Source organism: Xyrauchen texanus, chromosome 40 (genome assembly GCF_025860055.1).
Source record: "Xyrauchen texanus isolate HMW12.3.18 chromosome 40, RBS_HiC_50CHRs, whole genome shotgun sequence".
Taxonomy (NCBI): Eukaryota; Metazoa; Chordata; class Actinopteri; order Cypriniformes; family Catostomidae; genus Xyrauchen; species Xyrauchen texanus.
In genome coordinates this window covers 20,473,354-20,484,696 of record NC_068315.1, presented here as the reverse complement: position 1 = coordinate 20,484,696, position 11,343 = coordinate 20,473,354, and the positions used below count along the sequence as shown (strand labels likewise).

General features: G+C 38.3%; 1 protein-coding gene across 1 annotated transcript in view; it reads left to right on the top strand.

Moving 5' to 3' along the window:
- The first annotated feature begins 4,969 nt into the window (after positions 1-4,969).
- Positions 4,970-11,343, top strand: part of LOC127633316 (transformation/transcription domain-associated protein-like) — an 85,989-nt gene continuing 79,615 nt past the window's right edge. The window contains exons 1-14 of the mRNA XM_052112349.1: positions 4,970-5,082; positions 5,323-5,372; positions 5,461-5,571; positions 5,661-5,765; positions 5,907-5,990; positions 6,107-6,163; positions 6,263-6,388; positions 7,030-7,107; positions 8,140-8,228; positions 8,365-8,461; positions 9,001-9,139; positions 9,518-9,596; positions 10,253-10,487; positions 10,674-11,004. Coding sequence (XP_051968309.1) covers positions 4,983-5,082; positions 5,323-5,372; positions 5,461-5,571; positions 5,661-5,765; positions 5,907-5,990; positions 6,107-6,163; positions 6,263-6,388; positions 7,030-7,107; positions 8,140-8,228; positions 8,365-8,461; positions 9,001-9,139; positions 9,518-9,596; positions 10,253-10,487; positions 10,674-11,004 — 1,681 coding nt within the window. The 5' untranslated portion in view covers positions 4,970-4,982. The remainder of the gene's footprint in view (positions 5,083-5,322; positions 5,373-5,460; positions 5,572-5,660; positions 5,766-5,906; positions 5,991-6,106; positions 6,164-6,262; positions 6,389-7,029; positions 7,108-8,139; positions 8,229-8,364; positions 8,462-9,000; positions 9,140-9,517; positions 9,597-10,252; positions 10,488-10,673; positions 11,005-11,343) is intronic.

Genomic DNA, 11,343 nt, shown 5'->3' with positions numbered 1-11,343 from the left:
TTCTCAAAGGACTTATTCTTTTTGTGTTCAATACAAACAGGCGAGGTCAAAGATAGACCTTCCTTAACAACACTGAATTAACTGAGTAATAAAGTGCTTTGGGCAATAAACTACCACATAAGCACAAAATATCATTCTAGCATTTATATTTGTATCTATAGCCAGCTTACACCTGTTCTGTAAATACGGAGAAGGACTGATGAAGTTAAATGAGATTTAGATTAGTTTGACAGCTCACTGAGAGGACAAGTGTCATCTGCAGTAAGTAAGCTTATTTCACACTGACGTGAGCAGGCAACATTATGTGGTAGCTTACCAAGTTATGTCTACTCAAAGGTCATGCAGAAGAAACAATTATTTCAGATTGTTGAAATTTTAAGATTCAGATTCTAAATTTAGCTTCAATAATATGAAAACAAATACCCTTTGAAGTAATTTATATATTTAAAAAACAGTCAATATCAGTGTTAATGCATAAAGTTATATGTCTTTGGACCAGAGCATTGGTTTAACAATATCATGACCAGAACTTGGCTGTCCACCAGGGTCACTGCAGAGAAAACTGATGCCAGATGCAATCCAAGCACATACTGCTGAGTCTGTCAGAACATCTCCCCACTGGAAGAACACACTGCACAAAAGAGACATTTAATACATGCTAATATGGATGCTAATGTATTTATAATTAAGATCAGGGAAAATTACTCAAATCAAGTGGTCCAGTGTAAATACATGTTTTATCATTTAACCTAAAGAATGCACTTCGTATGGTATCGTCTTACAAAATATTTTTTTTAGGGTCAGGTCAAGTAGAAATATCTCCTTAAGGTAAAACAAATGCACATTTTCACTTTACAGTGTATAAAATGGAAAGTAAATGTAAGCCAAAAATGGACATCATATAAATCACTGATCCTGTATCAATTTTAACTAGCCAGCAATTATGTTTGTTGTTCTAAATATTAGTCCAAATATTAGACACTATATAGCTTGATTACATTCAAATGCTGCTTTATAGGAGAAAAATAATGTTGAAAATGAACAATCTCATTATTGCTGAGTCACTGACAACACTGAGAATACTGAATTTAATGAATAAAATGTCATTCTTCTATGAAACTACATCCTCTGCAAGAGCAGTGCATTAGTCCTCACTCATGAAGAGAGCACTTACATGACTAATACTATCCTATATGGGCATATTTCATATTTGTGAGATGTGAAAGCCAGTGAATAAACAAGGCCTTTCAAAAAGCATTGGGCCTGCAGACATGCACTCCACAGAGAAAATGTATCCAGGTATTATATTATGAGCCTCAAATGTATACACTTACTAAACTGAGTAGATGAGAACTCTGTTCACAGTGGCAACACATTTGGGCTGTGAACCTGTGACCCTTTTTAGAGCAGACTATGAGTCATAAGTGAACATCACTGTTGAGCTTCAGATATTTTACAGATGCACCCAGCAAATATTCTCTGCATTTTATACTTAAGTTTACTTACTAGTTCAATGTTTTAATTTGTTTTACTTAAAAAAATTAGATTCCATGCAGGACCTCATTCCTCAAGTTCAAAACTTGGCATAATGATATAGACTGGATACGCACAGTTGATTTGAGTATGGTGAACAAAACAATCAATCCAACTAAATAGTTTGTATGTACAGGAACTGAAATTCAAGGCATGATATGGTGATTATTGTAGTTTTAAAACTAGAAGTGCTGTCTAGCTGGATTCCCAGTTAATCTGTTTGTAGGGTCAGTGGGAATCAGAATTCTACAGCTCCTTTTATGCTCCCTGACCAACAGAGGGGTCATTGAAATGATAATGTAACTTTTTCACCATCTGGGCAGTTGATGCTCCACCAGGATAGCTCCCTCTGCTGTGATTTGTACTCGTTTAAATTAATTGAAAACAGACAGGTGTGATTACATTTAAATTTGAGCTTTAATATATCACATTTATATTAATTCAAGTATCCTTTTGTTGTGTCTGACTCTGACCAGCTCTCACATTAATGCCAACAGATAGTAACATCATTTCAAACGGCCATAATGCATTATTAAAAAAAAAAGAACATTAGTGTGTCACATTTTAAACTCTGTGTAATGTCATCTAGTGGCCCCAAAAAGTGTTTGTACAGATTTAATGTCTTTGCATTGTATTATGAAATATCAATCCAAATGGCATTTATTTTAAAGAAAGATAACATAAGCACACTTATCAAGCAAACTACAAGTTATACAACAACACTAGCTATCCTGTTCAAAATAAAATGAAAGGGGTCATTACATGAGGAATACAATTTTCCTTGATTTTCTGACAAATATGAGGTAACTGTACTATAAAAACAAGCTGCAAGTTTCAGAACACAAAACTTTCTTCTTACTGCAAAAAGAGCATTTGTTGAAACCAAGCTGTCAAAACAACTCGTTCTCTACTTCCTCCGCATTGTGATGTCACACTGTGGTAGACATTTGCATCTGAACACCTCCACAACAACACATCGATGTCTAAATTTACCTTATCACTTCCATAGTTCCACCCAGTGCTGAGCAGTGAGATGGCAAGGAGAGGGCAGATCATTCAACTGCAGGTAGTCAATCATACAGAGGGCGTTTACTGTCAAGTCTTAAAGGAGAGGCAGCGCCAAATCCAAGTATTTCTGACAGAGGGTGAGAATGAGAGTTGAAATTGATCATGTTTTACAAATATATGATTGTTTTTTTGTGCAAAATGTTTTACTAATTTTAGATGTGAACCTCAAGGATTATAGAGAAATAATAAAAAAGGCATATCATGACACCTTTAAAAGGATTTGGACACTTCCTTGTTGTGAAACTATATGGAACATGTCCATAAATAATGTGATGAACTACATCTGTGCTTACTGTGCTAGGGCACTTGTTTGAACTTGAGGAGATCTGACTTCATACATCCACCAAGAAATCTGTTTGAAACACACCAGTTGGTTATTTATTTTGTATTTTTATTTGTTTTTTTAAAAGTTAGTTCTGAGAAAAGTGCTAGTGTTGTCATTAATTTAAGATTCAACTTTATTGTCATTGTGCAGAGTACAGGTACAGAGCCAATGAAATGCAGTTGTTTTCACATATCCCAACGAAGCTGAGGTCAGAGCTGGGGTCAGCCATGAAACAGCACCCCTGAAGCAGATAGGGTCAAGGGCCTTGCTCAAGGGCCTAACAGTGGTATCTTGACAGTGCTGGGGCTTGAACCCCTGACCTTTCGGTCAGTAACCCAGAGTCGAGCTACCACTGGCCCTATTTGCACTTTGTGTGATTTAAAAAATAAAATAAATCTTTGCAATGAATGTTGATGTTAAGTGTGACTTCAGCTGTCTTTTTGTGGTCCCGATCTCTACCTATTTATCCCTTTTTAAGGTACAAGCTCTATTTCTCTCCTTTTGAGGAGGTTTCTGCTTTTCCCCCCACCCCTTTTTTAAACAATGCGCCCCCAAGTGGTCATATGTGTAAATGAATTTGCGCATATACAATAGTCTACATCTACAGTCTGTTTGGAACCAGTCTGAGTGCATGCAACACATCAATGCAGAAGATCTATGAGCTCTGTGTGATCATTTAAAACATCGCTCGCAATGCTACCGTGCACCCACACCTAGCTTAAATAAACGTGTCAATAAATCATTTTATAAACAAATTTTTTATTGATAAAACTATATTAATCCATTATATAAAACAATATCTTGGTTACTAGACTGCAGCAAAATTTTACAAAACGTTTGTAAGTCAGTCTGAATGAAAACTAGAAGACCATCGTTTTCGATGGTCTTCTCACATCTCCTCTGTCTGGACTACCCTTCCGCAAAGAACTATATTAGTGTCTAAATGTGAAAAAAATTGTTTACAACATACCTCTGACACAAAAACCCAATTTTAAAAGTCTAATAACGAAGTGTAAAATTATAATTTTTTTCTATTTACAAAATAATTTACACAATTAACAAACAAACTGTGCGGCGGATTGATTTCAAATCGCCCAGTGAATTTCATGCGGTGTAGCGGAAGTTCGTGTTAAACTCTTTCCTGTCCATTTACTGGTAAGTTGGTGCTGTTTAATTTGGAGTAATTTTGCAACGTTTGCACATGATGAGCGTAAAAATTCCTCATTAGTATTTGTGTGAGAACAACTGCATATGTGTACTTATTCAGGTAAAAAAGGAAAAACTTGCGTTGTGCATGTGAATAATGTCTTAGACTTGGTGTAGGTTGGTTAGCAGCCGGCTACAGCTAGGCTCTTTCTTCTGTGAATGGTTTGCTGTCGTGCTGCTAAACGTCCTACACAATTTACACAGATAATTTATGCCTGTATTTATCAATAGCTCCGTATCACACGCAGCTCTGTAATGGAGGAACTAGTTATCACTTTGGCTCAAGCGCATCATTTAATATCAGTGAGCGTGACTTGCAGTAGGCGTGTCGTTGCAGTTTGGCGCAACTACCACTTCCCTAAAACTACACATGCAATTAGAAATGAGCCTGCATGAAACACCTTAACTTTGTTAGACACTGTAATGCGTGAAATGCTGACTGGTTTGTTTTTAGGCTTGTTGTTTGCTGTTGATATTTAGTTTACTCGTTAGGACTCAAATTAACAGTGTAGTGCAAGTCAAAACAGACTCCTCAATGTGTTTTTTTTAACATTTAGATAGATATGCTAATTTTTGATTGGGAATGTCTTGTTAATATATGCAAGTTACATGAATATGGCAATAATTCAAAACTGTTGAATATGTCAGTACAATGGTATAACCATCTGATGCCTGCACTTTTCCATGGTACTGCTGCAATACCTTTGGTTAGGGTTGTGCTCAGCTGTGTAGTGTAATTGACTTTCCATTTGCGGTTATTTTCCTAAAGATGACATGAACGTCTATTGAGATCAGCGCAGACACTAGTCTGCCCCATTTTAGAGGAATCCTGTCTGTCCCGGCCCCCATCATGTCTTTTGTGCCCACCCCAAGCCCCACTGTGGTGGATCAGACCACACTCATGAAGAAATACCTGCAGTTTGTGGCGGCCCTCACTGACAACAACACGCGTGAGTGTGTTCCCTTCTGCTTACCTTGAATGTGCTGTTCTTCATGCGTAGTTACGATTTTGTGTTTAAGATAAGTGACGAGATCATTTTTAATGCATATACATTGCAAATGTTTGTGTATAAAGGAGTAATGTGTGTATAGCTTTTACACTTGGGATGTTGCGAGTAAATTGAAAAAATTGTGTCTCAGTAACTGCAATATGCAGTCACTCATATGTTTGTCCTTCATTTAAACATCAGCGGATGAGACCAAACTAAAAATGATGCAGGAAGTCAGTGAGAATTTTGAGGTAAGACTTTATATTTTGCTTGTATATAGTTTGGAATGCAAAATGATTCCTTGTATTCACATTCATTTCTGTCTTTCACCCTCCCCAGAATGTCACATCCTCACAGCAGTATTCTACATTCTTGGAGCATATCATCCCTCGTTTCTTGACGTTTTTACAGGATGGAGAAGTGCAGTTCCTTCAGGAGAAACCAACGCAGGTGTATTTTCTGCAGCAAATCCTTTCACTGTAGTTTTCATTGAGGCCTCATCCCTGAAATTAAAGCGAGTGTTCCAATTTTTGTCATAGCAATTGAGGAAACTGGTCCTGGAGATTATCCACAGAATCCCTACCAATGAACATCTGCGGTCTCACGCCAAGAATATCCTGTCTGTCATGTTTCGTTTCCTTGAGGTCAGTTTGCTTCACCTGGATGCTTCGCATCCCATATTTCATTTTGAATATCATGCATTTACTACATTAAATATAATGTATCCTGGGATTGCCTGGTTCTTGCGTCTACTGAGAGACTTACCTCTTTGTTTCATCACTCAGATTGAAAGTGAAGAGAACGTGCTCATTTGCTTACGCATTATCATTGAACTGCATAAACAATTCCGTCCGCCGATCTCCCAAGAGGTGAGATTCAGCTTCTGGCCCTTTATTATTTTGGCTAGAATTGGCTCTTCTATATTTCGACTAAGCTGATTAAATTGCACTAAAAACAAATTAAATCTTCCTGCCAACACTTACAGATTCATCACTTCTTGGACTTTGTGAAGCAGATTTACAAAGAACTGCCTAAAGTCGTGGTAAGCTGTTTTTATGTTGTGGAATGGATTTGAAATATTTGTGTTAGGCTTTTAGCTACGTTTTTAATTTTCTAAAAGCTGTCTTTCTCTGTCTATTAGACAAGGTACTTTGAGAATCCTCAGGTTATAGCAGAGAACACCGTACCCTCTCCAGAGATGGTGGGCATGATCACGTCAGTGTTGGTGAAGACTGCACCAGAGCGTGATGACAGCGAGACCCGGACGGTACTGCAACTAACATTCATCTCTAGTAGACCCTTAAAATAAATCCTCATCCGCACTTGACAAATATGATCGGCAGAGACACAATGATGAGAGCAGTGTGCTTTAGTCCAGAAAATGGTACTGTGTGTGTGTGTGTGTGTGTGTGTATATGTGTGTGTGTGTGTGTGTGTGTATATGTGTGTGTGAGAGAGAGAGCGAGATCTCTAATGTACCTTTAATTCTGGGCGCTGAAAGTAAAACTGATAAGATCTGAGTGTCTAGCTGCTGATCTGTTTTGGATTCTAACTGGATCACTTTAACTTAATGACCATTATGAGTCAAAACAATAGTAATGGCATCAGGCCACTATTTATGTGTGGGAGACTTTGATGGAGAATTCCAACGCTTATGAAATGTATATTGTATAGACACTAGATGGCGTCAAGTTCCTGCCTATAAATTTCCGTGCTGAATCGTAGGGGTGCTGAACTACAGTTCGCCATGGAGTTTTTCTTATATTTTACTCTTAATGCAGAAAGAAAAGTTATTAAATTTGCTAAAAAAAAATACTTTGAATTAAACGTGTTTTTCATTATTTATATTGTGACAGTTGGTTTGGTCTCTGACTGGTCTGTTTAATTTGTTTGCTCTGTGTCCTCCAGCATACAATAATCCCCAGGGGGTCACTGTCTCTCAAAGTGTTGGCAGAGCTGCCCATCATCGTAGTGCTCATGTATCAGGTGAGGGCTCATAAAAACATTCATTCAATATCGATTAAATGCCAGCCATCTTCATTTTGAAAGGTTAGACATTGGCTCGGTTTTAAAGGGTATCTACTGTCATTCTAAAACCCTACTAACCATGTTTTACATTTTAGCTATAAATTGTTGATAAATCCAGTGTTCTGTATACCTTACACTATCAAGGGTGTCAAAATGATTGGCCTGATAAATGTTTTTGTTTTTCTTTTCTGTCTGTTATTAAAAGCTTGAAGATTAAAGGAAATACATTTTGATGTTTTAAGGCAAAAATGTTGTGTTATTTTGACATTTTATTTAGAGGTCGACCTATAGTGGATTTTGACGATATTGATATTTAAAGTGATGGGAAAGGCCGATAACCAATTAATCGGCTAATAGTTTTTAAAAATCGATACATTGAATGTCACAAATTTTCTTATTCCTTTTTTACTGTGAAGGACACGGACAAAGAGTCAAAAATTCATACAATTCCAGATTATTGTTCAACCAAAATCCCACTAATAATTAGAAAATTGTTTAGATTTATTGCATACCATGGGACTTTTAAGTATAAACAAGCCTGAAATACACCGGGGACTCTGTTTTAAAATTACAAAATTATGAAAAAACTATCAGCATAGATTTTACTGTTAATGATGGTTTCAAAAAGCAACTATTGGCACAGATTAATCAGTAAAACCAATCTATCGGTCTACCTCTAATTTCATTATTTGCGTTATTGCAGGTGTAAATCATGCTTTGCAGTAACAATGTATTAATGATTCCAAGAAATAATTAGATCATGATTTTCTTAGACATAGTGGCAGATTTACTGGATGTAGGAATTTGTCTTTTGAGTGAAACCATGAAATTCTGTTAAAATGAAATTAGGGTTTTATCAATGATAGCACGCTATAGTTGGTGTAATCTTTCTGCTACAGTAATTACTTGTCAAGCATGGCTCTCTGCTTAGTCATTTTCCCCACTGTTATGAGATACACTTATTGCTTTTCCATGTGATATATTTCCTAGCTGTACAAACTGAACATTCATAACGTGGTGTCAGAGTTCGTGCCTCTGATCATGAACACCATCATGCTGCAGGTGTCTCCACAAGCTCGGTCAGTGACCTCTTGCATCTTGTTGAGTTGTGTGTGTGTGGTGTTACATCACCGCTAATGCACTGAAATGGATTTCATAGATGCAATTTAACACCTAGTGACATTTAAAGCTTTTCCACTTTTATATCTGCGACAGGCAACACAAGCTGTTCAACAAGGAGCTTTATGCAGATTTCATTGCCGCTCAGATTAAGACCTTGTCTTTTCTCGCTTACATTATTCGCATCTACCAGGTACAGTGTTACCGCCTTCTGACAAATATAGATCACCCACTCTTTTAATTAAACTTGTTTACATTTTTTTAGTTAAAGAAATAGTTCACCAAAAAATGAAAATTCTGTATTTACTAACGCAACCTAATTTCACTCCAAACCTGTATGACTTTATTTGGTCTGGATAGTGCAAAAGTAGAAATTTGAAGAATCTTCACACTGCTTTTTGCTAAATAAAGAGAGTGATTGGTGACTCCATTCAAGGACAACAAGACTCCATAAAACCACTGTAAAAGTAGTCAAACTAATTTGTGACTATATTACAAGTCTTCTGAAGCTAGTCAATCACTTTGAATGTTGAGCAGAGTTCCCATTCACTCTTATATGGTAAACATTGTGAAGATGTTTCATTTCTCCTATTGTGGTCCACGCAAGAGAGGTGGTTATTTAAGTTTGAAGTGACACTAAAACGAGTGAATAATGACAGATTTTTTGGGTGAACTATTTCTTTAATACTCAACCAATGACTAATGTAGCATTGTGATTTGTGTGTGTCTCAGGACTTAGTTGGGAAGTACTCCCAGCAGATGGTGAAGGGGATGTTGCAGCTGCTGTCTAACTGCCCCCCTGAGACGGCTCACCTGCGAAAAGAGCTGCTGATCGCTGCCAAGCACATCCTCACCACAGATCTACGCAGCCGTGAGTCATCCTCTGATGCCACTGCTAAACACATAGCAGATTGTTGGCAGATACTGCCAACTAAGATATGCAAAGTGTTCACTTTTGTAGAAGCACTCACATCTGGTGTTAATTGCACTGCTAAGCTTCATGGGGTACCGCTTCTATGTAACGGCTGCATTCTCTTTGAGCTCCACCTCTCAGTCAATAGCATTTACGAGAGGAATCTGATATACTCTGCTAAATCTTTAGTCCTATGGAGAAGGTTAAATGAATCAATGGGAAACACACTGTTGAGACCTGGCATTGATGTATCTCATGGTTCATAGGGCTTTTAGCTGTGTTGGTGGGCTTCAGAGTCAGTGATGGGATCTGATATTAAGTCTGTTTGTGTTGCAGAATTCATTCCATGCATCGACAAGCTTTTCGATGAGTCGATACTCATTGGCTCGGGATACACAGCGAAAGAGACACTACGGTAAGAACACAGATTAACCCCCTCTCTGCTCACGCTTTGGAGCTCAGACAGGTGTAACTAAATTTGTGATGGATTCCTAGACCTTTATACTGTAGTGTTGTCCAGTATTAGCAAGCTGCAATCCATTGATTGGCAGGGCGCACATTTAGATGTAAGTTTTATTGTCATTCCAACTCGATGCACCTCGTGCTGCTGTAGGTTACAATATCTTTCCTCCCAAGTTTCAGTTGCAAAGCAATTGGGAAAGAAAAGTTGGGTTCCATCAAGTGCAACATATCAGAAATGATACTTAATGGTGCGTTACTAAGCTGAGATGCCCCACTGGGCAGCCCATCAGGCTATCCTGCCGCTTCCCACTGTCTGTCTCCCTGTCCCAGATGTCATATGCCTGCCAAACCCATACCTCTTTCATCCACGGCTCAGCCGTCAGCAGGCAAATTTGGCAGGACTTGCGATCTGTCAATGTCATTAGTGTCTTTTTTCTAAATCTTTACCTCATCTAAAAACCCTGAAGTATTGACCCATGATATTATGCTTATCCATGGTCAAGAGTTATTTGCTCTTTGAGGTATGATCAATTTCTGGCTTGATTTTTCTACACCACAATCTTAGTAGGGATCAATTAATTAGTCTAACTTAGTCTTTTGGTGTTTCAGGCCCTTGGCTTACAGTACGCTAGCAGACTTGGTGCACCATGTCAGACAGAATCTGCCATTGACGGACCTCTCTCTGGCTGTGCAACTGTTCGCTAAGAATATTGATGATGAGTCCCTGCCCAGCAGTATCCAGACCATGTCCTGTAAGCTGTTGCTAAACCTTGTGGACTGTATCCGCTCAAAGAGCGAACAAGAGAACGGCAATGGGAGAGACATCCTCATGAGGATGCTGGAGGTGAGACAAGCTATAATTTTCCTGATGTAAACTCAGTTACAAATTAAAACAGCTGTGCTATCAAAAGGACCTAGAAGATTTGATCGATTGGAAGTATTAGCTAAGATCACTGTAAATGCTTGTTTGTAATGCACCATGAATGTCTTTTGACGTGAGTAATACAAATGTCTTCCTTATTCTCAACAGGTTTTTGTTTTGAAATTCCACACAATTGCTCGTTACCAACTTGTGTCTATCTTTAAGAAGTGTAAACCCCAATCAGAAATGGGTGTTGTAGACCCGGTAGTGTTACCGGGAGTTCCAGTTACCCCCACTGTAGCAACACCCGCCTTACCTCCACCTGCGCCCCCAACACCTGTCACCCCCGCACCACCTCCAGCCACACCCTTTGACAGACCTGGGGAGAAGGAGGACAAACAGACCTTCCAGGTGTCAGACTGTCGGAGTCTGGTGAAGACCCTTGTGTGTGGAGTGAAAACCATTACATGGGGCATCACCTCTTGCAAAGCTCCTGGAGGTGAGACACACCAAACTGATGGGTAATATCTGGGTTTTAGATTGTGTCAAGTTCAGTGGTTCTCAACCTTTTTGACTCCAAGGGCTGCTGTTGTCCAAGACAATATTCCAAGGCCTCTGTCCCTCAGAAACTAGTTGTGCCATTAGTAGGAATGGGACAATATATTGAATTTCGAAATACCAAAAAAAATTACGAACCAGATAGAGGCAAAACTTGATAATTCTAAATTTGAAAAAAAATTCTGTCCATGTGATCATAAATTAAATAACCCGTCAAACATCATAATCTCTCTATTGCTTGATTTGTCCTCTACTGCAGTTTCTTCCTACATTGTTTACA